The sequence below is a fragment of the Meles meles genome, chromosome 7, assembly GCF_922984935.1.
Source record: "Meles meles chromosome 7, mMelMel3.1 paternal haplotype, whole genome shotgun sequence".
Lineage (NCBI taxonomy): Eukaryota > Metazoa > Chordata > Mammalia > Carnivora > Mustelidae > Meles > Meles meles.
The window spans coordinates 96,303,797-96,331,564 of NC_060072.1; the positions used below are offsets into that span (position 1 = coordinate 96,303,797).

A 27,768-nucleotide genomic window follows, 5' to 3' on the forward strand; every position below is an offset into this window, starting at 1 on the left:
CATTATCCTTTACTCTGCCCCCAAGCTGGCAGACTGGCTCTTGCCCCTTTTTGTGGCTCCTGCTTCTTCCTGCTGGATACACTTGTCACACTGAAGATTTACCTTAGACAAAGGATCTGTAGGTGAGAATGTTTTCGTGTCTTCTGTAGGGAAGGCAGGAGAAAAGGGATGGGTGATGGTTTCTTTTAACCCAAAGAGTTAAAAGTTCTTCTTCCAAGAACATAAGTGGAAGGCTAGGGCACTTAGATAGATTGGCATATCAGATCAATGCTGGTGACTTTTAATTTAATTAAACACGTTTAATACCAAACACATTCGTCATCTAGAGAGTACTGCATCCTAACCTTACCTCAACTGCTGGAATTAGGTTCAGTCTGGTGTCTTGGGGGTGATCACAGGAAAGAAATGAGGTTGGGAGCATCTGGTGCCTTTTAATACTGGTACAACCCCCCCCCACCCCCCATCATGTCACAAAGCTCCCCATCTGGTGTTATGACCCACCTCTAGCAGAAAGCCAAAAGTGTTCCAAGGTGCCTTCTATATGTTACTCACTTCTCCCATTTGCTAAGGGGCGCTGCTAACCCAAAGAAATGGACCCTAGAAGAAGAGGAGTAAGTCTCTAGAGAGCTGAGAGTCAGTCTGTTAAAACTGGGAGAAGCAAGGAGTGACTGCAGAGTTGTCCAGTGCTGTTGCCTAAACTTCCTGAACCCCAGATCTGCTTCTGTCTGGTAAGAGAAGTTTCTGGGTCCTGTATGACCCTCTGAACTCTGACTTAAAAATGGTCTACCCTTCCCCAAAGCTTCTGGCTCTTCAGTCACTCTCATCTTCATCCTCAATCTGGAACCGTTTCTTCTTTTGGATTTCTGGAGCTCTCGCCTCTGGGCCTAGGGGAATGACAGGGGTGAGAAGAGAGAGTATCTAAATATGTTAATGGGGAAGAAGGCGGGTAGTGTCGGTCTTCAGGACTGAGGAGAAGAGTGTTAGGGGTGAGGAGAAAAAGCAGATCCCAATCAGACGCCCTACCTTTGCTCCTGCCCTCGTCTTCCTCCTGTTCCTCATCACTGTCTAGCAGTTGACGCTTCCTGGGTGCCATTTTCAGCTGTTCTTTCTCGCCAGCAGGCCCTTCCCCTGAAATGACCATAAGAGGCCTAGAATTAGGGAACCTGGCCCCCAAATATTCTCAAAATACCCTATCAGCCTTCGTGGTCAACATGGCTGATCCATAGTTAGTACCCAACAGGTAAATGGTCTTACCCTCTGGGGACTCCAGGCCGGCTTTCTTTCTTCTGGCTAACAGGAGGGCCTGTAGGGCCTGTGCACGGTACTCCTTTTGGTGTTCCTCTTCAGGGTCTTGCTCTTCAGGGACGGTAGGTTCTAGTCTTGACTGAAGTTTTCCCTCCTCCTCTGGCTGACTCAAAGAAGCTGCTATCTTCCGGAGCTGGGTAGGACTCAGCTTAGCTGGAATTCTCCAGAAGGTTTCCTACAGGAGCAAAAAAGTTGAAAATGGGAGTAACATGGAAGGAGCAATCTCTAGTTCACCAGATCTTGGTATTTTTCATGAGAAAATATGACCCCACATTGGTGGAGATCCACAAAGGCTGTCAATTCTACTTCTCGCTTATTTATCCAATGGATGCACAAAGTCTAACACAACGCCAGAGACATCAGAAGGTTCCCAGTAAATTCAGTTGTTAAATAAATCAATGAACGAATATCAGGGATCTAAAGGTGAATCAGATACGATCCCTGCTTTCAAGAAACCCACAATCTAGTAGAAGAAAGAATCAGCATACTGTAACATCAGGGGATTGGGGCTACATCGAGGGAATGAGCAAATCCCAGCTGCCAAAGGTCCTACTTTCACCTCAGCGGGGTAAGGAGTGGTAGGGACTGCTTCTCTGAGGGGACAATTGAACTGACTGTTGAAGGCTGAGTGGAGGTTCAGCCAGAAGATGGGTAATAGGTGAGTGTCGCCTTGTACATGTGGTTGGAGACCTCCAGTGGAGGGGCGGCGTGATCAGCTGTTTGGAGGCATGGAAAGTAGTCCAGAACAACGATGGTGAAATAAGGTGTGTGGGTGGCATGGGTTTGAGGTTGTGAAGGCTGACCCAGGCTTAGCATGCCCCCCAGAGGCTGCGGACTCTGTCCCGCCAACAGCGCAGAACCACCCAGTGCTCTGGACAGGGGAGTGATGTAATCAAAACCGTACTTTAGAAAGGTAACTTGGGGGGCAGCATGGAAGGTGGAACAGGGGACTAGGGGATCAGAAAACATGAACAGGACTCCTTGTGCAGGAGCTTCAGTCAGAGGTGACCAGTAAGGAGGTCAGAGACAGCAACTGCAACAAGGAGGAAGAGATGTACAGTTTAAAAAAAAAAGAGAGAGAGAGGGAGAGAGAGAAAGATGTACAGTAGCAGCAACACGCCCCGTGGCTGGAAGTGGAACCGGTATTTTTACCTGCCCAGAGGCAGGAGGCCGAACCCCTAGCTTGCGCAATAGCCACTGAAACTGCTCATTTTCCATGGCTTCCTCATTTTCTTCCGTCAGCGGCACCAAAGGCACTGCCTGGGAGCAGCCTAGAATGGGGGCAGTGGTCATGTGGTGAGAATCGGAAGCCAGAACCGGTTGTCCACCCCAGGGCCAGGTCTCTAGCAGCCTCTGGTACCCTCAGCCCCGAAAACCATCCTCTATCCACTCACCATCCTCTTCTCGATCGTCCGCTGCTCGAATCAGACAGTTCTGGAGCCACAGAAGGGGAGCAGAGAAGCCTACAGCAAGGAGGGAACGTTAACATTGGCTCATGCTGCCAACCCCTCCACTGGGACACGTCTCCAGCCCAAGCGCTCACCTTCCTGAGACAGGCTTTGCCCAAGGGCTTCGGTTGAAAGGACTGAGCTACCCTGGGCTTGTCCTGCTTCTGAGTCCTCCTCTTTCTCTTCACCCTCATCACTTTCTTCCTCTGGCAGGTTTCCTTCTTCCAGATCTTCCTGGCAAACATCCTTCCGGGACTCCTCTCCATTAGGCTAAAATTCAGTGGGGGTGGGGATGGAGCGGAGTCATCTGGAAACTGAGGGCACCCAGCCAGAGGAGCCTCAGGCAGGAACCGTGCAGGCGAGCAGAGCAACCCGTGAGGAGCACCTGGGGGGGCGGTGGAGAGGGAGGGCCTGCAGAGCCAGGGAAGGAGCATTACCAGGCTGGAGGGCGCCAACTTCTTGCGGCGTTTCTTATACAGCTCCCGCCGCTCGGCTACCAGTCCCAGAGCCAGCAGCTTATCCACGATCCGGGCCCGTGAGCGTCTGGCAGTGATATTCTTCATGATATGACCCAGCACATCTACAAAGAGGGAAAGCGTGTAGAGCGGCAGGGGAAGGGAGTAGTGAAGGAGAGCAGAGGCCTTTGGAAAGAGGCGAACTGAGTGAATTACTCACAAATGACACCACAAATAGAGTAAAGGGAAAGAAGGGATGGGATAAGCCTTCCTCGGGACTAGGAGGCAAGGGCAAGACATGGACAGTTCAGCTCCCAACTCAGAGGCTCGGAAGGTGCCCCATCACTTACCATCTGAGTCCTGGAACTCCTCAAAAAGCCGCTGTAGCTCTAGCTCCTGATCTTCTGTCCACAGTACAATATGGGTTCCTTTCCTGCTTAAGGAGGTGCCAGTGGAAGAGTGGGCCCCAGGAGCAAACGGAGGACTCCTTATCTCAACGCCCCCCAGAGCATATGAGCCTCTACCTCTGGAAGTCCTTGACGCTGTCAGCCAGTCCCAGCCGTACCAGATGGTGGATGACCTGCTTGCGTGTTCGAGGCGTTTTCAGCTGGGCCAAGATGACGTCCACCACATCCTGACCTAAGGTGGAGGGGGAGTGAAGCAGTAAAGAGGGTTTCCTAGAGCTCCTGCTGCCCACTGCAGAAATCTTCAGATCTCAAGGACTCATACCTTCCACATCCCTATGAGCAAGGTACAATTCCTGAAGCTGGGCCTCCTCCTCTGGGCTCCAAACAGGGGGTCTGCGACTGGAAGATCTAAATAGGGCAAGGAGAAAGTGAGCATGTCGGATGTTGGCCCTGAAAGAGGAGACCAAAGGCCCTCTCCGGTCAGGTCTAAAAGGAATAAGAAGGGCAACGCAGGGAACTCAGAGGAGCCAGCTAGTGGAGGGCTCAGTGTGCTTTGTTTCCCTCACTGTCCTTGCACTTAATGAACCCAAAAGTCAAATGAAGAGACTTTCTGAGTTGAGCCTGTGGAAGCAGACACTGCAGGGGCTGAGCAGATTATGGGAAAAGGAGAGGAGCTGAGCTACAGGAAAAGAAGGCAAACAGTTCCACAAACCTTCATAGTTGCCCAGCACATTTTGGGACAGGGCATATATATAGGGACTCTCTCCAAAGAGCCAAACCCCACTGACAACTGACTGCCCCCCACGAAGGTGGGTGAAGGAAGGAAACCAGAGTAGAAAGGAGACTTAGGATCCAGTCCCATTTCCTCTCTTGAGTAATCTCAGGGAAAACTTGGGGGGGCTTGTTTTCTCACCTATGAAAGGGGAAGTCCTACTAGCTGATCTGAGAGCTCCTCCAGCTTTGACACTCTATGCCCGTGTCGCCCACCATTGCCCATCCTTCCCCATCTTCAAGCTCACCCGCCATCCAGAGAGCCATAGCCCTCGGCCATCTCTCGAACCACAGCTGTGTTTTTCCAGAACAGCAGCTCCACAAAGGCTTTCTGGTTGACGGCAGCCAATGCAAAAAACTTGCCCAGGATGTACTTGGCGAAAGTCACCAGCTCCTGGGGGAGAAGGAGGCTGCTCTGAGACCTCTGGCCTCAATGTACACATCAACCAGATCCTCTAGGTACTTTCTCTCTACCTGTTCCTAGCTGCCCCTCCTCCCTCAGACTATCTTCCAGCCTCCCTCAATCTGCCTGCCTACCTCCTCACCGTTCTGTCACCTCTCAGCACCCTTTCTCTCCTGAAGACTATCCTTTGTGACCCTATAACTGCCCTAAGCCTCTTGGTCCCCACTGCTTGGTGTGTCCTCACTTGGTAGGCCCCAGCGGCCGGATCACTAAGCAGACGGTTGAAGAGGCAGAAGAGCGAGAGCTGGAAAAGCAGGGCTTCCATCTTGAGGTCATGGGCCAATCGGTGCAGCATCTTGACCAGGCAGTGGTTAGTGTGGGCGCTGTTCTGTCGGTAGTTCCGAAGCAGCAGCGCATAGGCTCGCACGACAGCTGAGCTTGCAAAACTACACCGAGACGAGGCAGAGCGGGCATCAGCACGAGAGGGGTGCCACTCACCCTCCCCCCAGCTCTACGATCTCCACCCTGGGGCCCAACTCTGTCTGCTCGGCCCGCACCGTTTCAGGTAGTCCAGGAAATTAAATTCTTTCTCTGACACCTGGACTGCTTGCAGCTCTTCCTCCTCTTCTTCCTCCTCCTCCTCTTCCTCTGCCCCTTGTTCCTCTGGCCCCTGCTGCCCTATAGAAAAAGCAAGGCTTATCAGGTCTCTGTGACGCTGGTTCCGGAGGAGAGCTGGAAGGAAGGGGATGTGAAGGAAATGGAGACTCACGGGGGAGCGGGGCACCAAGGATTTGTTTCAGCAACTCGATCTCTTCCTCTGCAGAAATGTCTTGAGAGCCGAACACATCTCCTTCTGGCCATACCTCCCTGAAGCACAGAGGAAAAAAAAGACCTTTGTCAGGGGGGAGTCAGATTTATAATTTGAAGTGGGAGAAGGAATTTGGATTCAGCTCTCATCTGTCAGCCAGAAAGAGAATGCAAACTGTTACTTCAAGGATGAAACAAAGACTCTAGGGAAATCAGCCACACTGCAATCCACACCATAAGAACAAAACACAAGCAATCTAAATGTGTCACATTCAACTGAACAAATGTACATTTCACATTGCCATTAACAATTATGGCAATATGTCGCATGAGAAACGATGCTCATGATAATATTGAGAAGTAAAAAAATACTATAAAACAGTACATACAATATTTCATTCTTGTCAAGGCAACTGTGTATGTCTATAGATAACAGAGGGGAAAAAGATGACTCATCAAAATGTTAAAGATGATTACCTTCAGCCAATAGAATTATCTGTATTTTCTCTCCAATTAACTGTGCTTTCTGATATTTCTCAAAAATAAAATAAAAACTAAAAACAGACCCCCCCAATAAGCCAAATGAAAGTGCCCAGGACTCAGTGCTCAGTACAGAGCCCCTGTGCTTCTCATGGGACTTCTCTCTGGAAGATAAAGAACCTTGGACCACAGTGAAAGCCTCCCTCTGCCCCCAAAAGCCCAGGAGTTGGATCCAGAAGGATGTGGGGGCAGGGCTCTTACCGGGCAGACCTAAGGAGGGCCAGGGCCTGTGGGGCCTGGCCAGCCAGGAGACAGTCTTGGATCCGCACGATGGCTTCTGCCCGCTGCTCTTCCACTGGTACCTCTGAGGCCGCGTCAAAGGGAACCACGGAGTCCAAACTGAGCTCTGGATCCTAGAGTGGGATTAAGGCTATGGGAACAGAGGAGGGAAACCCAGACAGCCTACCAGCACACTACCCTCGGGAAAGGCAGGGTTTCTGCAACTACCCACCTGGGCACAGCACTGAAGCTGCTCGGCCAGGGACAGCCACATAGCCTCTAGTTCCCCTGCATCAGAGGGGACATCACCAGATGCCAGAGGACGATCTAGGACCTTCTTTTTCTTCTTTCTCTTCTTTCGTTTGTTCTATGGAGAAAGAACTGTTGTTAGGATGGCGGAAAGCTAAGGAGATGTTTTCCCGTCAATGTCTTCTCCATTCATTCATTCATTCAAGGTCTGAATTAATTAATTCGATAGTCACAGACTGACCACGGTGTGCTATTCATAAGCAATAGGGAAGCAAGAGTGAGCGGTCTAGGGGCACCTGGGTGGCTCAGTGGATTAAGCCGCTGCCTTCGGCTCAGGTCATGATCTCAGGGTCCTGGGATCGAGCCCCGCATCGGGCTCTCTGCTCCGCGGGGAGCCTGCTTCCTCCTCTCTCTCTGCCTGCCTCTCTGTCTACTTGTGATCTCTCTCTCTGTCAAATAAATAAATAAAATCTTAAAAAAAAAAAAAAAAAAAAAGAGTGAGCGGTCTATTTCCTTGCCCTTGAGGAGCACACAGTCCAGTGGAGGAGACAGGTGCGTAGACAGATAAAGTATACTACAGTATGGATAAAGACCTAGAGTATGGCTGGGCATAAAATGCCACAGCAAAACATAGGAATAGTACTTGACTTATTTCTTGAGGTCAGAGATTTCCCCAAAGCAGTGATATCTTAAGCAAGTTTACAGAATGAACGGATTTGCTATGAGGATATGAAATTGTATATGAAAAGGCTTTGTAAAATGCAAATCCCTATGGAAACATTACCTGTATTTTTTTCTCCTGAAAAGCAGGAAAATGAGAGTCAGCACCCCACCCCTACTCCCCCAAATCAAAGCTGTGAACCAGTTTGGGGCACAAATAGAAGGATTAGGAGGCACTCAAGGTTCACGCTCTATTCAAAAAACTCATAACACACCAAAGATTAGGAACATGAGCTTCAGAGCCCGACAGATGGGGACCTAAGTACTGACACTAGCCACTAGCAAGACCTCGAACAAGCTGCTTCACCACTGTGTGCACGTGTCCTAGCAAGACTGCAAGGATAATATGAAAGCCTTAGCACAGTGTCTGACACACAGTAGATACTCAATAAACAATAGCACAAGGGCGCCTGGGTGGCTCAGTGGGTTAAGCCTCTGCCTTCGGCTCAGGTCATGATCCCAGGGTCCTGGGATCGAGCCTTGCATCTGGCTCTCTGCTCAACAGGGAGCGTGCTTCCCCCCACCTCTCTGCCTGCCTCTCTGCCTACTTGTGATCTCTCTATCAAATAAATAAAATCTTAAAACAAAACAAACAAACAAACAAAAAATAGCACCTAGCATTTCTGATAATGCAAGAGAGCCCTGAATGTAAAAATATCTTTTCTCAAGGTCTCACTGGTACTACTGGCCCTTTTAAGTCCAGTTCTGACCAAATTTTAAGCCATAGCAAATAGAATTACAGGAAGATTTTTACAAAGCAGAGTGCCTGAGTCTGCAGGATATAAATTCATTGAGATTTTCTTCTTGTCTTAGACTTTATCATTTTTTTTTTCAATCACGGTAAATGTATTCTTTAATCCTCGTCCTTTATTTCCCCCATTCCCCCACCCACCTCCTCTCTGGCAACCATCACCTTGTTCTCTGTAGTTAAGAGTCTGATTCTTGGTTTGTCAGTCTCTTTTTTCCTTTGCTCATTTGTTTCTTAAATTCCACATATGAGTGAGATCACATGGTATTTGTCTTTCTCTGCTGAATTATTTCACTTAGCACAATACCCTCTAGCTCCATTCATGTTGTTGCAAATGGTGATTTCATTCTTTTTTATAGCTGAATAATATTCATATATATATATATATATACACACACACATACATATATTTTCCCTGCTTAGCGGGGAGCCTGGTTCTCCCTCTCTCTCTGTAACTCCTCATGCCTGTGCTCACCTGTGCGCGTGCTCTGTCAAATAAATAAATAAATCTTTTTTTTTTTTAAACATTTTATTTATTTATTTGACAGACAGAGATCACAAGTAGGCAGAGAGGCAGGCAGAGAGAGAGGAGGAAGCAGGCTCCCTGCCGAGCAGAGAGCCCGATGCGGGGCTCGATCCCAGGACACTGAGATCATGACCTGAGCCGAAGGCAGAGGCTTTAACCCACTGAGCCACCCAGGCGCCCCTAAATAAATGAATCTTTAAAAAAAGGAAAAAAAACCAGTCACATGCTCCACCGACTAAGCCAGGAAGGTGCCCCTTGTCCAAGGCTTATAATTTTTTATTTCATTTCAGGCTTCTTTCTTTTTCTTTTTTTTTTTTTAAGATTTTATTTATTTATTTGACAGACAGAGATCACAAATAGGCAGAGAGGCAGGCAGAGAGAGAGGGGGGGAAGCAGGCTCCCCGCTGAGCAGAGATCCCGAAGTGGGGCTTCATCCCAGGACCCTGAGATCACAACCCGAGCCGAAGAGAGAGGCTTAACCCACTGAATCACCCAGGTGCCCCTCATTTCAGGCTTATATTACAATACCATCTTAGGGATCTGGGCACTGACATGAGCAGCTTCAGTTAGTCTAACAGTTCCTAATATAGAATGAGATTCTAGACCTCCTGGCTTTTTTTTTTTTTAAAGATTTTATTTATTTATTTGATGGGTTGGCAGGGGACAGCACAAGCAGGGGGAATTGCAGGCAGAGGAGAGGCTTCCCCACTGAGCAGGGAGCCCAACGCTGGCCTCGATCCTAGAACCCAGGACCCTGGGATCACGACCTAAGTAGAAGGTAGACACCCAACCAACTGAGTCACCCAGGTACCCCTAGACCTCCTGAGTTTTAACTTAGGGCTCTTTCCATGTCACTACAATGCTTCTGAAGTATAACCAGGAAAGATCACAGCATAAATACTAAATTCTAAAATTATGAATCCCCAGAATTTATATGCTTTGCACATAACAGGTGTTTCATAAATATTTCATATGAATTAAGATATTTACTACGTTACACTGGAGATTAATTTAATGAAAGAAGGAAACTATTAGACTCACAGAGCAAACACCAGCAAATCCCTTGCCCTCCTTAGTTCAGAGTAGTGCTCACAGGTCAGCTCAAGCTACAGAAATATGAGGAGAGTTCCCTCTTCTCTGCCCTTCCCTGTGACTCTTTCCACATCCTGGGGCTGTCCAGTACCTGCACAACCAGGTTCCCACGGCTCCGACAGAACCGCTCCAACATCTTGAGGAAGAGGTGAGTGGTTTCCACCAGGTCACGAAGGAAAGAACGTGGCTGGCATCTCTCATCAAACTTTCGGAAGAGTGCCAGGAAGAGTTCTCGATACTCCATCACATAGAAGATGTTGTCTAGGAATGGGGAAGAGAAAGGAATGGAAGGATTGGTCTGGAAACTTTGGGAAAGAGAGAGACGAGACGGATGAAATTGGAACTGGAAAGAATGAGAATACAGTCAAGAGATGGGCAAGGCCAGGATTAGAGACCAGGCCAGGGCCTTACTCTTTTTTTTTTTTTTTTTAAAGATTTTTATTTATTTATCTGACAGACAGAGATCACAAGTAGGCAGAGAGAGAGGAGGAAGCAGGCTCCCCGCTGAGCAGAGAACCCGATGCGGGGCTCAATCCCAGGATCCTGGGATCATGACCTGAGCCGAAGGCAGAGGCTTTAACCCACTGAGCCACCCAGGCGCCCCCAGGGCCTTACTCTTAATGATGCGGCTGCTCTCCCTCACAGCCTCGTCTGGGGACATGTCCATCTCATTCACTGTGGCCAGCAGCTCCTGATAGGCCTTCAGTGCCAGGTGCATCCTGGGAGATGAGGTGAAGAGGAAACATGGAGGACAATTGAGGAAGCTGGCTTGTGGAAACAGTAGCACTCCTACCCCTTCCAAAATATACTTCCATCAAAAACAGTAACCCAGCCTGTCCTTGCTCCCCAGCCTAATCACCTTAATCCTGAAACAGCAAGGAAAGTACCACCCAGAAATCAGGCACTCAGATTCCCAGCCTGGCCAAGATGCCCACTCTGACCCCAATTCTTGTCCCACTCACCGACGTGCCCAGGAGGCAGCTTCCTTGCGGTCAGTCAGCATCATCTCGTAGTAGTTGGTGAGGTTCTGCTCAATGAAGTGGAAGGTACGGACACTGAGGGTCTCAGAAACCAGGCCTGGCCGGAAGGAGGCAGCTCGGTTGAAGGCCATGAAGAAAGCCAAGGCCCACATGTAGTAGGTCTCGTCATGCTGCTGAGCCTTCTCCCGTAGCAGGTGATCCTGATGTCCAGGAAAAAAAGAACACGCCATGACTCCAGGGCTTCCAACTTTCTCCTCGTCTTATAGGATGATGGGATAGACCCTGGACACCATTGTAACAATATTCCAGGATGTGGAATTTCCAGCCCTCTCTTGTTCTCTCCAGGTCTCTCCCCTTTCTCTGGGAATTTCTCTAAGCCTTTTTTTTTTTTAATTTTTATTTATTTTTTTAATTTCTTTTCAGTGTTCCAGAATTCATTGTTTATGTACCACACCCAGTGTCTAAGCCTTTTTAAAACGGCCCCAATAACCCACTCCCTCCCAGCATCCTCACCATCTCTCAAAGGCACTATATACCCCGCCTGACTACTAGTCTACACTCCGGGGTCAGCCTCCCATAGGCTCTTCCCCAGGTGCCCTTCTTACCCACCACCGGCACCGTCACCTCTCTGTTCCACCCTTCCCAGGCTCTCACCTTCACTGAGCCCATGAGCCGGTTATAACAGTTCTCCAGGAACTCAGAGCAGAAGTCTCTGAGGAAGAGTCTCACATTGAGGGCAGAGCGGCGCTGAATGGACAGCTCCCGGGCAGCTTGGCGACGTTTAGGCACCCTTCGGGGCTGCTTTCCCAAATCTGAACTGTAGTTTCGGAGCTAGAGGTGTAGGGTGGGGAGGTCAGAATTACTCCTCACCACCACCTTCCCCCTGCAGCTCTTTCCACATTCCTAGTGCTACAATTTCCTCAGAAGAAACTCTTAGGGGTGCCTGGGTGGCTCAGTTGTTAAGTGTCTGCCTTCAGCTCAGGTCATAGTCCCGGGGTCCTGGGACCAAACCCCGCATCAGGCTCCCTGCTCGGTGGATAGCCTGCTTCTCCCTCTCTCACTCCCCTTGCTTGTGTTTCCTCTCTAGCTGTCTCTCCCTCTGTCAAATAAGTAAATAAAATCTTTAAAAAAAGAAAGAAAGAAAGAAACTCTTAGAAGGTTCTTTCCCTCTGGTACTAAGTGAAGACATAAAGACAATAATGCCAGAGGCTCAAAAATTTTTCTCCTATTGTCTCCAACTTTCTTTTTAAGATTCTTTCTCTTTCCTTCCTCCCTCCCTCCTTTCTTTCTTTCTTTGTTTTAAAGATTTTATTTATTTGAGAGAAAGAGAGGGCTGCCTGTGTGGCTCAGTTGTTAAGCGTCTGCCTTCAACCCAGGGTCATGGATCGAGTCCCACTTCGGGCTCCCTGCTCATCGGGAAGCCTGCTTCTCCCTCTTCCACTCCCCCTGCTTGTGTTCCCTCTCTCACTGTGTCTCTCTCTGTCAAATAAATAATAAATAAAAACAAAATAATTTAAAAAAAGAGAGAGAGAGAAAGAGAGCACACGCGCACGAGCAGGGAGAGGAGCAGAGGGAAATGGACAAGCGGGACCCCTGGGATCATGACCTGACATTTAATGGGCTGAGCCACCCAGATGCCCCCCAACCTTTTTTTTTTTGGAGAAAGAGAAAAAGAGTGCACATGTGAATAAGCAGGGAGGAGGGGCAGAGGGCAGGGGAGAAGCAGACTCCACGCTGAGCAGGGAACCCAATGAAGCACTTGATCTCAAGACCCTGAGATGATGACCTGAGCCAAAGGCAGACGTTTCCCTGACTGAACCACCCAGGCATCCCTGTCTCCAACTTTCTAAGCCCAAGAACAAAGACAGTTTACTTCCAGAGATGCTTGCTTACCTTTATTTCTTTTGTATGATTTTATTTTTAAGTAACTTCTACACCAACATGGGGCTCGAACTCACAGCCCCGAGATCAAGAGCTGCATGCTCCACCAATGGAGGCAGCCAGGCGCTCCCTCGCTTACCTTCCTTAGGCACCCTCAACTCCACAATGTTCCCACCCCAGATGAGGAGCATACTCACATTGTGGAGACCTTTGTGAAAGATGAGGTCCCTCTCCCCAATGGATTTCAAGCCTTGGACAATGTAGGAGCCCCCAAATCGAGAATGCCTGTGGTAAATACAATAGCCCAGGGTGATTCCTCAATTCTCTGGAAGCTTTATCCCCATTCTCTCTCATCAGCTCATCAGAGCATATTATGACTCCAAAATGTTATCTGGTCACCACTGTCTTAGCCTTTGGCCCAAGCCCTCAGCCTTCCACACTGAAAGGCTGGAGACAGAGGGAGGGCACCTCCCTGTCACTCACCTGTTGCCTCGCTGAAGGGCTCGAGTCTTCTTTTCTGCCATCTCTCGCTGGCGTAACACCTCCAGTTCTGCCACATCTGTGCTCCGTTCCTGCGCTAAGCGTCCCTGTCCTACTCCCGCTAGTTGTTCAGGGTTCTAGATTCAGAACAGAGAGGAAGAGTCAGAAGGACAGTCATTCCTTATTCTAGGTTCAGTCCTGCTGGGAACAGAAGAAGTGAATGAAATAGAACTGTTGAAGGTATCCCAGACATGGTCACCCTGTCACCCATCTGCTCCCAGATAATTCAGCCACTGTTTCAAGAGTAAGTCTGGCTACATTGAAGAAAGTATATGGGTGAAGGGACTAGGGAAATAAGCCGGGTTCTCACCTGGTCACGAAACATAAGGGAGACAATCTCTAGCACATGCAGGCTCCACTGTTGCTCAGCGGGTGAGCTGGCCAGAAAGAGAAGCAGGTCATCCAGACCACTGAGGTGAATTGCCCAGAGAAGCTGGTCATGGACACTGGCGTCATCATCGATTCTCTGGGAAGTGAGTGATAAGGGGAGGAAGACAGTCATTTGGTTTCACTGCCCTGCCTTGAGGTTCTCCAACTCATTTCTTTTTTTTTTTTTTTTTTAGATTTTATTTATTTATTTGTCAGAGAGAGAGAGAGAGAGAGAGCAAGCATAGGCAGACAGAGTGGCAGGCAGAGGCAGAGGGAGACTCGATCCCGGGACGCTGGGATCATGACCTGAGCCGAAGGCAGCCGCTCAACCAACTGAGCCACCCAGGTGTCCCTCCAACTCATATCTTGACCAAGGTTCCCCCTTACTTGTCAGAGGGCAGAAAAGCAAAAAAGGGCAGCTCACCTTAACCAAGCATCAGAAGGCATACAACCCAAGACCCTCTCACCTTCTCCTGATCGAGGTCAGTAGGAACATGGAGGATATTTCTGACCAACAGCAGGATCCGTTCAATCAGCAAGTTATCTTCCTCTTGCCGCTCCTCCCAGCCCTAGTCAGATGGATGGTTAGAGGCAAAGACTCCCTGTGGAAGGCAGGCAGCATCTACCCTGGCTAAAGGGCAGAAGCCCAGAGAAGAACCAGGATTAAGGGAGAAAAGAGGGGTGCCTGGGTGGCTCAGTGGGTTAAGCCTCTGCCTTTGACTCAGGTCATGGTCTCAGGGTCCTGGGATTGAGCCCCACATTGGGCTCTCTGCTCAGCGGGGAGCCTGCTTCCACCACCCCACCACCCCCTTCTCTCTGCCTGCCTCTCTGCCTACTTGTGATCTATCTCTCTCTGTCAAATAAATTAAAATCTTAAATAAATAAATAAATAAAATTTTAAAAAATAGGGGTGCTTGGGTGGCTCAGTGGGTTAAGCCTCTGGCTCAGGTCATGATCTCAGGGTCCTGGGATTGAGCCCCACATCAGGCTCTCTGCTCAGCAGGAGCCTGCTTCCCCCCTCTCTCTCTGCCTGTTTCTCTGCCTACTTGTGATCTCTCTCTCTGTGTCAAATAAATAAATAAAATCTTATTAAAAAAAGGGGGGGGAGAGTACAAGCAGTCCTGAGGCAGCCAGAGACAATGGACGGGACCATGTATTACAAGGACTAGGACTGTATCTTCAAACTCCACTGTCCTGACAATGACAAGCCAGCCTGGTGCTCTGCCTGGAGGAGAAGCAAGGCACTAAGAGTCCCCTGGGATCCTGGAAGGTGGACCACTCACTCACCAGCTGCAGCAGGTTATACAAAGTTTCACTGAGTACTCCAAAAGCCTTCTCACTGGCAAAGGCCTATAAAATAGGGGAATGGACCTTAAGTGATACCCACCCTCCCTTTTCCTACCGCCCCCAACTTCGGCCCCAGGGGCCCTGAAGGAGAACCTCACCTCTTTGTAAGCCTGCAAGTAAGCTAGCACCTGTAGAAAATGGCGCCGGAAGCTAGGCTCCCTGGGCACACTGCCAAAACAGAGCAAGGCTGGTTGTGTCAAGTTCACCATCAGCCTGGGGAGACCATGAAGGAAGGAAACATTGTTCAATTTCCTCACTGGGGTCAAACGCCGAAATCTATCAGCTCAAATGCCAAAGGCTGGCACATCATAAAAGGGAAAAAGCTGGGGAACCAACCTGATAACAGCATCAAAAAGAGGCTTGTCCTGGCGGTGCTGGGTAAGCATGGGTAGAAGGTCACTCTGCAGGATCTGGGCTGCACCCAGCTGTCGCCGCACGTCGCGAGTGTCATCCTCATGCCTCAAGTATCGGATCAAATCCTTCACACTCTCTTCAGGGACAGAATAAACACTTACAAGAACCCTGGAAGAGGCTCCATCCCGGCCCCCAAGCTACCCATACCCACAAATGGAGAAATTCTACAGAATTGAATTCTTGCAATTCAAGCAAGTTTTTTTTTACCTCTTTCCTCAAAAAGGTACTCACCGAAGCAATCTGGTTCCTTGTGATAAGTGTCTCCCTCTAAGTACCCAAGGGCACTACACGTGGCTAGAAGTTCACAATTCATCATGTACAAGTCCATACACCAGTGGAGCAGCCGAGAGAGAGAGATGGTAGGCAGAGACAGGACTCAGCAAGGAGGCGTTCTGTAGAGACAGGGAAAGGTAACACATGGAGGGTCCTCTCCACGAAAGGGAGAGGGGAACAGAAGAGGACCCTAATGCTCAGAGTATTCTGAACAAGGTCCTCAAGTGCCTCCCTTTTGTCAAAAGTACCAAAAGTCATGCCTAGTTCCAAGGAAAGCTTAAACTAAGGCTTCTAACTCATCAAAACCAAGGAGACCCCAAGCCTAAGAATTAAGCATCTGCTCCATACTCTAACTTGGATCTAAAACTATGGAAACAGTCTGTTTCAGAGTCAAGGTAATATATAGAAAGAAAGGCTGGTCAGAGAAAGGCATCAACCCTGACACTTTCAACCTCTGAGAGCTCCGTAGCCTTCTGGAGGAAGGGTGGGGAAGGGTGGGATGAGCTTCCCTCTCCTTTAAGGCCCCTCCACCTACCACAGCCCCTCCACACACCCTGTCACAGCTCTGTGTACTACAAGGGCTAAGAACCACAATGATTCTACTTAGGATCTGACATTCCTAAGAGTGTAGAGGCTTCTGAGGCACTGGGGATGCAGAGAGCAAGTTCCTTCACCATCCTCCCCAAAGTTACTCTTAAATTTTGGGGATCTTAGTAGAAGCTAGTGTCTAACAGAATAGGTGTGGAAAAGAACTAAATAGAAACCGGTTCTCAGAAGAACTATCTTCCTTTTCTAAAGCTTGTCCCTTTTGATTAAGATCCCTAAACCCTCATCAGGTAATCAGGTACACGAGATCCTGAATCTTGGATGTTTCAGAACCTGACCCTAATAACGCAGACACACGCACACACATTATATTTACTAACCTGTTCCTGTGGAAAACTGGGAATGTCCTCAGTCTTGTCCCCTTGGCATATTCAGCTACACTGCTCTTAGGCCTTGGCAGCTTCCTCTGAAAAGACCTTTCCCTGTTCCATAGCTACCTCTAGCCCCTGACTCCACCCCTGTTCCCCAAGAGTAAATGGGTAGTGTCCAAAGGACTAAGGTTTAATGTCTGATGTTATCTCCTTGCATTTATGTAATTGGTCTGCTTCTCTAGGCTACGTGCTACCCTTCTACCTACATACAGTGCTAATCTACTTTCTGAACTCTCAGCCCAGCAAGGGTGAGCCTATAAAACACTGAAGGACCAGAAGTCTGAAGGGAGACTTCTGTTCAGTGCCTTCTCTCATGGGACCTGTAGCTCCTCAGACCTGGACTCCAGTGCGGTAGGTGCAGTGTATGGGATCTCTGATTCTCCACTGAGACACATTCAGCTTTTTCAGATAGGTCACTGGTATGTTTTCATACGTACACACGCGCACACACACACACACAGAGACTGCACAATTCCCTGTCTGCCCTCTCCAAGTGGTAGCCTAGGGAGCTGACAAAAACAAATAGTCTATAAAGATGCTGAGTCAGTGCATCCTCCTCAAAATAAGAGCCAGCATCACACTCTGGTACTGAAAGGTGTGACAGGATAAAGTCTTTTAACAATAGAGACAAAGCCATGTCTGGGAGGCTCCAAGACATAACCTCATACAGTTCTAACTCCCCTTCCCCTATATCTTTGTAGACTGTAGACCAATGTGATGTAAAGATTCAGTATTTGTAAAATTGGCCCCAACAGAGTACTCAGACGTCTGCTTTCAACAATTTACCTGAAAGGCAAAAATAGCGAGCTAGTAACAGCTACCTGTTACTTGGCTATCCAACTAAGAAGGGGAGGGGAAAGGAGATGGGAAAGGAGCAGTCCTTGCAGACTTGAGATGGGAAGAAGTTATGTAAGAGACCCAGGACTGCAGGTTCTAATCCCCTGCAGGTTTGTTTTTATCCCCCTGCAGTTCTGACAAAACCAGAGAGCAACAGGCAAAGCAGAGGAAGAAATGGGTCAGATGACCTAACGGAAAGCTCTCTGCTCATGAAGCAAGCTGGCAATGTTGGGCCTGTCCATTAGCACTGGAATGAAACAGCTCTCTTACGCATTTCAGCCGTTCCGGGAGGAAACGCGCTGTTAGAAAATCATCCAGAGACAGAAAACTTAAATAGTTCACTCTTCATTCATTTAACTAGAAACTACTCACTTGGGGCGCCTGGGTGGCTCAGTGGATTAAGCCGCTGCCTTCGGCTCAGGTCATGATCTCAGGGTCCTGGGATCGAGCCCCGCATCGGGCTCTCTGCTCTGCAGGGAGACTGCTTCCTCCTCTCTCTCTGCCTGCCTCTCTGCCTACTTGTGATCTCTCTCTCTGTCAAATAAATAAATAAATCTTAAAAAAAAAAAAAAAAAAAAAAGACTTTAAAAAAAAAAAAAAAAAAAGAAACTACTCACTTTATCTGTCTGGTCTCATCTTCCTCTCCTAGACCACTTATACTCTGATTGTCTTATTCTCCTTTACTAAATGTTGGCTTACGGATTTCTGAATGTACTCAACGTCTTTCATCTAAAAATCATTGGGTAGGGACGCCTGGGTGGCTCAGTCAGTTAAGCCACTGCCTTCGGCTCAAGTGATGATGCCAGGGTTCTGGGATTGAGTCCTGCATCCGATTCCTTGCTCGGCAGGGAGCCTGCTTCTTTCTCTGCCTCTGCCTGCCTGCCATTCTGCCTGATTGTGTGCTCTCTTGCGCCTGTTCTCTCTCTCTCTGATAAATAAATAAATAAAATCTTAAAAAAAAAAAAAGAATCATTGGGTAAAAACTAACACAAAGAACAGTACAAGGGTCACAGGGTGGGGTCAGGGTGCTGGCTTCTCTTCCTCTCTCTCTGTTCTTTGCCAAGGCAGAGTCACAGAAAGGATGCTGTGATAGCCATGGAGGTGCCTGCTCCGAGATTTCTCATCAAGAAAGAGTTTGTCAGGGTGCCTGGGTGGCTCAGTCGCTAAGTGTTTGCCTGCGGCTCAGGTCATGATCCCAGGGTTCCGGGATCCAGCCCCACATCTGGGCTTCTCCCTTTGCCTGCCACTCACCCTGCTTGCGCGCACTCTCTCTCTCACACAAAGAAATAAAATCTTAAAAAAAAGAGAGAGAGAGAGAGCGAGCTTGTCATTCAGTTGCAAAAAACGTGGCTTGCTGACAGCAACTCCAGGATCCACCCCAGCTCTGTGCTCCCTGGGCAGCCCCTCAGCTAATGATAAGCACAAGGACCCCTCTACCAGTCAGTCCCTGCTTCTGAGTTTCTCCCTGGCTTGGCCAAGACTGGCCAATCAGCTCTGTGGGCTGAGCCTCTTGCTGTCCTCCAACTTGCTCCTGCCTTTATCTATCACAGCACTCCTCACTCCACTCGGTGCCTGCTCCCCGGAGGAGCTGAACTGACAGACACCTACCCCACTTCCATTACAGGGTTATTGTATTGTGAGAAGCCTGTTAAGTTATATCACAGCATGTTGTAAATGCAGATGAATACAAAGTTAAAATAAAAATCAGTGGTTCCCAAGTCTCATGATTTCATGTACCAGTGTATGTCCCCCCCCAAACTGGAGAACCCATCTTCATTGGTAAGGGTAATAAAGATAGGGATATTAAAAATAAAAACAAACACTTTTTAAAAAGCCCCACTAACATCTATTAACACCAGTGTTTCATAAAAGAAAAACAGCTTAACACACACACAAAAATTAGATATTATATAATCTCAGCTATGCCCTTTTCTTTAAGGTACATAAACAAGTCTTTATGAAAAACTCCCTACATTGTCCTTCTTTTTCTCATTTGACTTGAGACTGATAGAAATGTTATTACAGACCAGTACTGTTCTGCTCACTGGCACTTAGGAATCATTGATTTATATATTTATATAATAAAAGATGGGACACCTGAGTGGCTCAGTTGGTTAAAGCACAGCCTTTGGCTCAGGTCATGATCCCGGAGTCCTGGGATTGGGTCCCCGGCATCGGGCTCCCAACTCTGTGAGGAGTCTGCTTCTCCCTCTGACCTTCTCCCCTCTCATGCTCTCTCTCTCTCTCTCAAATAAATAAATAAAATCTTTAAAAATAAAATAAAAGTCATAAACCAGCCCAACAAAAGGAAAGTTCCCCGAGGACAAGGTTTCATTTTACTGTTTATTGCTGTACCCCTCAATGCCTAGAATATGCCTATAGTGAGCATGTTACATATTTGCTGAATGGATTAATTTTGAATTAACAGATTATCCTGGGTCATAACCTCTGAACCAGTGAGCCCATTTTGGAGATTATAACCCATGAAAACAATTCAAAAAAGAGAGGAAAACAAAAATAATACCTCTTCCTAGGACATTTTAGTTTATAAAATGTTTTCATAGCTTTATTACACTTTGAACCTCACAACAGTCCTAAGTGATAGATACAATCATTTCCATTTTACAGATGAAGAAACAGGCTCAGAGAGAATGAACACTTCAGGAAGATGTTTATAGATGAGTTATCTTTAATGGTGAAGGCTTGGAAACAAGTCAGATATCCTAACCCTGAGAAACAGCTAGGAAAACTTGATAATTTCAATAAACAATATGTCATATAAATAAAAACTAACTGGACACTAAAATTCAAAAGTTTATATTAAAAAATGGCACATAGGGGCCGCCTCGGGGGCGAGGGGCTGACTCTTGATTTTGGGTCAAGTCATGATCTTGGGGTCTTGGGATTGAGCCCTGTGTCAGGCTCCCTGCTCAGTGGGGAGTCTGCTTATGATTCTTCCTCTCTCTCTGTGCCCTACTCATTCAACCCACTTGTGCTCATGTGTGCTCTCTCTAATAAACAAAATCCCTTTTTTTTTTTTTAGATTTTATTTATGTATTTGTCAGACAGAGAAAGAGAGCAAGCACAAGCAGGGGAAGCGACCGGCAGAGGGAGAGGTAGGCTCCTTGCTGAGCAAGGAACCTGATGCAGGACTCAATCCCAGGACCCTGGGATCATGACCTGAGCTGAAGGCAGATGCTTAACTAACTGAGCCACACAGGTGTCCCAATAAATAAAATCTTAAAAAAAAAAAAAAAAGCTTAACTCTGATGCATAGACGAGAGAGTGGGGTTTCCTATAGTTACCCACCCCCCCAAATCCTTTCCTCCTACAAAGAGGAAAAAGGAGAAACTGCATGTGCTATTTCCAGGCTTGGACAGAAGAAACACAAGTCTGTAATTTCTCTTTGTTCTAAAATAAGAGTATTTTATTACACTTCCTGGATTTTCTGCTTTGAAAGCAATTCCCCACATGTTGCCTCTTTCACTCACAACAGAGGCTAAACGGGAAAACCATCCGTCCTGGTTTGCCAAAGAACCAATAGAAAAGAAAGAAATTCCTTCCCCCCCCCCCCCCATCAATAAACTCCTGGATAGGTTTTGTTTTGTTTTGTTTTGTTGTGAAATGCAGTGGTTTCTGAACTGTTAGATTTTATAGATGGGTCTTTAATTTTTTTTTTTTTTAGGGTAACTAACATAAGGTTGCATACTTTACATTTTGTAACTTAAGGACACTTACACACACACATATTGCTTACTCTAAAATGGTTCAGCTGCTGTGGAAAATAGGCAGTTCCTCAAAATGTTAAACATAGAGTTATCCTAAGACCCAGCAATTCCACTCTTAGGTATTTATCTGAGAGAAATAAAAAGTACGTCCACACAAAAACGTGTACATGAACGTTCATAGCAGCATTATTTATACCAGTCACAATGTGGGGAAGAACCCAAATGTCCATCAGCTGATGAACAGATTTTGTGAAATGCAGGGATAAACAAGAAGTGGCATATATATACAGTAGATATTTGGCAACAAAAAGAAACAAAGAGCTGACACATGGTACAACAGGGATGAAACTGGAGAACGTTATTTTCAGTGAAAGGAGCCAAACACAAAAGGTTCCGTACTTTATGTTCCATTTATATGAAATGTCCAGAATAGGCAAAAGCAGAGAGACACAAAGTAGAAAGTGGTTGCCAGCGCCTGGGAGAAGGTGAGATGGAATACAGCTGGTACAGAGTTTCTTTCAGGGGTGATGAAAACACTCTAATAGTGCTATTGGTTCTACAACTCTGTGAACTGTACCCTCTGCACGGGTGAATTTTATGGTCTGTAAATTATATCTCAATGAAGCTGTTATGAGAAAATCCCATGCAATTACTATATATCCTATTTTCCATTTAAACATTAAAACAACAACAGCTAAGAATAAAATCTCAGGATAAAATACAGCGCATTGGGTGCCTGGGTGGCTCAGTTGGTTAAGCAACTACCTTCAGCTCAGGACATGATCCCAGAATCCCGGAATGGAGGCTCACATCTGGCTCCTAGCTCCAGGGAGAGTCTGCTTCTCCCTCTGACCTTCTCCTCTCTTACGGTCTCTCTCACTCTCTCTCTCTCAAATAAATAAATTAAATCATAAGAAAAATATAGTCCATTAAATTTGATAAACTAGAATTTATGAAAAAACTATATTTTACTTTTACAGTTCATCAGAGACAGATGGGAACCTTGTCAAACACTTTAGAGCCAGCAGACCTAGACATTTAAAGGGATGTTAGTTACTTTTCCCACTTACCTAAGTACCAAGTGGTTCAGAGGAAGCACTATTCCTCTGAAACATACTTGCATACTTGTAGGCCTCAAAATGCAAGAACCAAATAAAAGCAAGGGATAAAATATTAAATTCATGTACTACTGAAAATAGAAAATTAACTCACTTCTTGAAAACAAAATAAAGCCAAACAAAAACCTCTGTCCCAAACCAACTCTAAGAACCAGCTCTGAGAATCATTATGAACAGAATGACATTCGGCATTTGGATTCCAGTTCTGACCAGTACCAAATTAGTGATCTTGAGTTTGTGGCTTAACCTAAACCTCAGTTTCCTTATCAGTCTACCAAGAAGATAAATTTAAATGTGATCATGTATGGAAAGCAGTGCTTCCCAGAGCATGGCATGCAGACCACTGCTGGTCCAGTCAGTCTGCATAAAGTATACACATGAAGCATAAGCATTTAGAACAACTTACAGGGGCACCTGGGTGGCTCAGTGGGTTAAGCCTCTGCTTAGGTCAAGTCATGATCTCAGGGTCCTGGGATGGAGCCCCGCATTGTGCTCTCTGCTCGGTGGGGAGCCTCCTTCTCCACCTCTCTCTCTGCCTGCCTCTCTGCCTGCTTGTGATCTCTGTCTGTCAAATACATAAATAAAATCTTAAAAAAAAAATCTTACAGCACGTAAGAGTTAATATTTGTTGAATCTAATAATTTTTTAAAAGATGCATTTCTTTATTTGAGGGAGAAGGAGAGGGCAGCAACGGGCAGAGGGAGAGTCCTAAGCAATCTACACTGAGCATGGAGCCCAACATGGGGCTCGATCCCATGACCCTGAGATCAGGGCCCTGAGATCATGACCCAATCTGAAACCAAGAATCAGCCGCTCAACCAACGGCACCACCCAGGTTCCCCTTGAATCTAATAATTTTAAAAACTCTATATAATTCTGCATGTTTTTTTCCATGTTATTTTTCTAGTAATTTAATTTAGTTCAGGTCCTGAGCATCTCTAGATTAGATTACTCAACTGCTTCCTAACCTAACCTCTTTCCCTGCCTTAGTTAAGTCTTTTCATAATATGGTTACCAGATTTGACCATATAACCACCCTACCTAAAATCCTTTAATGGACACATAAGAAACTTCATAATGATTATCTCTCGGGAAATTGGGGGGCGGATGTCTGGGGTAGGAGAAGCATTTATCTTATTTGTCTTTCACTTTAGCACTATTTGAATTGTTTATCATTAGTAATTAAATAGTTCCAGTGTTTTACAAAAGTGTTTTTAGAAAAGTACTTTATATGTCAATTCTAACTCAGTAAAGATGGAGGTGGGAGAAGAAAGAAAGAAAAGTATTAATTTTTAACACCTTTGTGGGGGGGGGGGGGGGACCTACTTGGTCCTTTACCAAGATAGTTTGAGAAGCACTGATACCAGGCACCTAACTGAATGCTGAGCACAAAGTAGAACTCTCAAAATGTTCATTTCCTCTCTGCCTATTGGACTCTATAATCAGCCACTAAATGCTTATGATGAGTCCCCAAAGAGAAAAGGTGCTAAAGAAACTTAAATGTAGTTGCAGAAATAGAACCTACCTAATAGAAAAGAAATAATGTAAAAGACAAGTCAGGATAAGATCTAAGTAAGTGACACTGAAAAAAATATTCTGAAAAACTAGGGCTCTTTTCAGGTGAAAGTGGTCAAGGAGGTTTGGTCAGAGGAAGTGTGACTGGATTGGGGCCTTCTAAGGTTCCACAGTGTCCAGGCAGCTGAGAGGAGGTGGGGAGTTTAGGCAGAGAATGACCAGAGCAAAGGCTGAGAGGGAGCCACTGTGGGTAACTGAAACTGACAGGACAGCAGTAGAAAAGGGGTTGGAACTGACTTTATGGGACAACCTTGTCTTTGTCTACCAATTCAAGGATTTAAACAAAAACCAAGAAGTCATTGAAGATTTTTGAGCTGAAAAACAAAATGATCACACTGGGGTCACACAGGCAGTATCACATAACCTGGTAGTGTATCACTACATATCATTCTCTGCAAGGGGTCAGTCTTTTTCCTTTCATTGCATTCAACCCTGCAAAAGATCCCAACCTCAGATCAGTCCAACCATCCAATTCCCAGACTCTTGAACTTAGGTCTGGACTCAGACTGGAAGAAAACCAAATCCTGCATAATGATACACAATTACTGTGTACTCTCCAGTCTGACCACCGCCCTCAGACTGGCCCAGCCAATTTTTTTTAGTGTTCCTAGGCCACTTCCTCTTCTCTTTCCCAAGGAACAACTGTTTCTAGCTTTCACCATTATCCTCAAGTCCCTCTACTCCACTGCTTCTCAGACCTTTTAGCTGGTGTCTCTGCCCCCTTCCTCTGAGGAACAACTCAGTCTGTCATCAGACAAGGAAGAACTCTTTCAACTTTCTCCACCCAAGCCTAAAAACGTACATATTTCAAATGCCCACCCAGACTTCTTTGCTTCTAATCTAAGCCCTCCATTTGTGATTTATCAATCACTTCCTGTCCCTTAGTTGGTTGTTCCTCATTTCCTTTTTTTTTTTTTTTTTTTTTTTTTAAGATTTTGTCTTTTGCTGGGTGGCTGGGTGGCTCAGTCGTTAAGTGTCTGCCTTCAGCTCAGGTCATGATCCCAGTATCCTGGGATCAGGCCCTGCATCAGGCTCCCTGTTCAGCGGGAAGCCTGCTTCTCCCTTCAACTCCCCCATGCTTGTGTTCCCTCTCTCATTATCTCTCTCTGTCAAAATAAATAAATAAAATCTCAAGAAAGAAAGAAAAAGAAAAGAAAAGAAAGAAAGGAGGGAAGAAAGAAAGGTGGATATGTAGGAAGGAAGATTTTTATTTTTTTAAGTAATCTTTACACCCAACATGGGACTCAAACTCACCACACTGAGATCAAGAGTCACATGCTCTATCAACTGAGCCAGCCAGGTGCCCCAGTTGTTCCTCATTTCTCATTTGTTTCCGATCTTCTTTATATTGGCCCATATAAGTTGCTTGAAGCCCTTCCATCTCAGGGAGGGAAAAAACCAACATAAAACAAAACCTTTCCTTGATGCCATAAGCTACTCTCCTTCTCAAGCACAGATGGTCATAGGCCTTGGTCTTCAGTTCTCTTCTGGTCTTATTCTACATAGCCTCTTTGGGCAAACTCATCCATTCCCATGTCTTCAACTACCAGATCTGAGTCATTAGCCAGCAAATCTCTACTCTTGCCATACTGAGGTCCCATGGTGTCAATCTCACATTCCTCTAATGAACAGCATTCTCCATCTCTATGTCTCACTAACACCTCACATTAAACATGACCAAAATGGAGTATCTTCCCCCTAAATTCGTCTCTACTTCTATTCTGGATCTCTTTAGGGACTGACACTCTCTACTCGGTCATTCACGTAGGAAAGCTAGGCGTCATCCTAGATACCTCAAGTCATTAACTCAGGCTAATTCTACTTCCTTAACCTCTCCTATCTAACCCCTATAAACCCCCACTGCTACTGCCTTTGTTCAGACCCTGAATGTCTCTAGCTTAGGCTACTCAACCACTTCCTAACCTCCTTTTCTGCTTCCAGTCTTGTTCTGTTAAATCTATTCACAAAATGGTTACTAGATTTGGCCATATAACTGTAACTACCCTGCTTAAAACTCTTCAATGGATACATAAGAAACTTCATGGTGATTGTTTCTGGGGAGAATGGGAGGGGGGGCTACAACAGAAGAAAATATTTACCTTTCACTTTAGTATTATTTGAATTATTTACCACAGTATGCACTACAAAACCAAAGTTTCAGCAGCTTCAGATGCCTACAATACAAGGTCCTTCATAAACTCCCCTGCTGGTTTTTAAGCTACTCTCTCAAGTTACTCTTCTGTCCTAAATGCGCTAGAGTCTATCCTTTCATCTTTTAAGATTCTGCCCAAATGGTACTTCCTCCCAACTTTTCCATACAGAAGAGACCTCTCTCTCCTGTGTGTCTACTTTGTGCCGTAAATATACTTCCATCATGATATCTACAGATCATGTTATATGTCATACTTAAACAGATTGTTTGAAATGTCTGTCTCCCCCCCTTAGCCTTAGATTCCCTGAGGGCATGAAGTATTTCTTACTCATCTCTGATTTTCAGAATCTAGTTACAGAATCCGAACTTACAGGGGGTAGGGCTTGGACAAGAGTGTTTTGAAAGTGCTCATCGGTGATTCTAATTCAATCTCCTGTTAATAACTGATCTAAATTATAAACTCCTTGAGATCAGGAATCACTGTGACCAGCACAATGTGAATGATCAAAAAATGGTTTTTAAACTGAAACGGAAGCAGACAAATCCTGAAATTGAGGGAGGAAGGGTTGGAGCTGGAGATTTGGAGGCATCAGAATACAAAGTGTGTGAAACTGCAGCAGTAAATAAGCTTACTTAAGAGGGTCCAAAGTGAGAGGAGTTGGGAAGCCAGTGCATACTTGTCACCCAGGAACTGCAGAGGACTCATTTACATGTGTTTTTCCATCCAGACTGTGAGTTCCTTAAGGTCAGGAACTCTATCCTATTCATCTCTGTCCACCTGTCACTGAGCACAGTGACTTTTTACTGGAGCTTAGAACTTTTTACTGTATCAGTGACACTAACAGGAGGTACAATACTTCCAGAACACAAAGAAAGAAGTGACTACTTTGGCCAGGGCAGTGGGGGGGGGCCAGAAATAGAGGTTTTCAGAGGGACAAGTGAGCTCAGTCCTGAAAGAGAAGTTCATCTGTTAGAGAAGTAGTTCAAGTGGAGGGAACAGCAGGAGCGTAGGGCATGAAAGACCACAAGGCAGATACACCCCTTCCATGTAGCTGGGATTCGAGTGCATGACACAGGAAAAATGTGGGTGCTTCAGAAAATGAGTCTGAGAGGATCAGACTGTGAAGGGCCACAGACGCCACCAAAGGATTTAAACCTGACAGTGGGGGGCCAGAGGGGAGTTTTAAATTTAATCTGAAATGACCAGATTGACTTTGAAAAAGGCAACTAGTGGCAGCACGAAAGGCAGAGTAAAGAACCAAGACTCAAGGGAAGGAGCTTCATTAGTAGCTGACAGTCCAGCTCACAAACCCAAGCAAGAGCTGTATCCTCCTTATACTCTCACCGGAGAGAAAAGAGCGAAGGAAACGAGAAATCCATTCTATAAACACCCAAGATTTAAGTCAAGCGAATTCCGATTTCCGACCCCTGCTTGGCGGGCTGCATTTGTTTCTTCGGGTCTGCACAGGACGGAAAGTTCCAAAGTAGAAATGCCCGGGAACCTTCTGTTCTACCTGAAGGGTTCCACGCCACTTCCCACCACAGCAGCACCACTGCACAAGGACCGGCTGTACAGACAAGCGCGGGGTGAACGCCGCGACACCTACTGGAACTCGGGGTGGAGAATTGCGCGTGCGCGCCTGTCGCGCAAGCCCCGCCCCCTGCCTTGAAAGCCGGTGGCGGGAAACCGGACGCAGCACCTCTCGAGGATGGCCCCGCGGCTTGGAAAGGACGTTGTCCGCTAGAGCCCTCTCTGCCACACACTCACCCGTTCCTGGCCGGTCCTCAGGATCCCTGCGGAGCCAGCGGCCCTCAGGGCCCCGGCCGCAGCTTTTCCCGCCACCCGACCCGGCGGGACCACTCCCCGCCTGCGTGAGGAGTGGGGCG

General features: G+C 46.6%; 1 protein-coding gene across 4 annotated transcripts; it reads right to left on the reverse strand.

Moving 5' to 3' along the window:
• Nucleotides 1-71: 71 nt before the first annotated feature.
• TIMELESS (timeless circadian regulator) lies at nucleotides 72-27,745 on the reverse strand. 4 transcript variants are annotated; one of them, XM_046010640.1, is made up of 29 exons: nucleotides 27,650-27,745; nucleotides 15,453-15,613; nucleotides 15,144-15,297; nucleotides 14,906-15,020; nucleotides 14,748-14,810; nucleotides 13,928-14,029; nucleotides 13,402-13,557; nucleotides 13,035-13,168; nucleotides 12,749-12,836; nucleotides 11,325-11,501; nucleotides 10,653-10,870; nucleotides 10,306-10,409; nucleotides 9,782-9,951; nucleotides 6,588-6,722; nucleotides 6,338-6,489; nucleotides 5,559-5,656; nucleotides 5,347-5,467; nucleotides 5,034-5,235; nucleotides 4,635-4,780; nucleotides 3,938-4,023; nucleotides 3,733-3,847; nucleotides 3,559-3,644; nucleotides 3,191-3,333; nucleotides 2,849-3,023; nucleotides 2,700-2,768; nucleotides 2,458-2,576; nucleotides 1,255-1,480; nucleotides 1,024-1,128; nucleotides 72-884 (listed from the first exon to the last, which is right to left on the reverse strand). In XM_046010640.1, the coding sequence occupies exons 2-29, from the start codon at nucleotides 15,547-15,549 to the stop codon at nucleotides 811-813; spliced, it is 3,630 nt and encodes a 1,209-aa protein (XP_045866596.1). In that variant the 5' UTR covers nucleotides 15,550-15,613; nucleotides 27,650-27,745; the 3' UTR covers nucleotides 72-810. The 4 variants fall into 4 exon arrangements, with proteins under 4 accessions (XP_045866596.1, XP_045866597.1, XP_045866599.1 ...); XM_046010641.1 differs by lacking the exon at nucleotides 27,650-27,745 and adding an exon at nucleotides 16,421-16,551; XM_046010642.1 differs by having other exon boundaries at nucleotides 73-884; nucleotides 3,559-3,641.
• Between the last annotated feature and the right edge of the window lie 23 nt (nucleotides 27,746-27,768).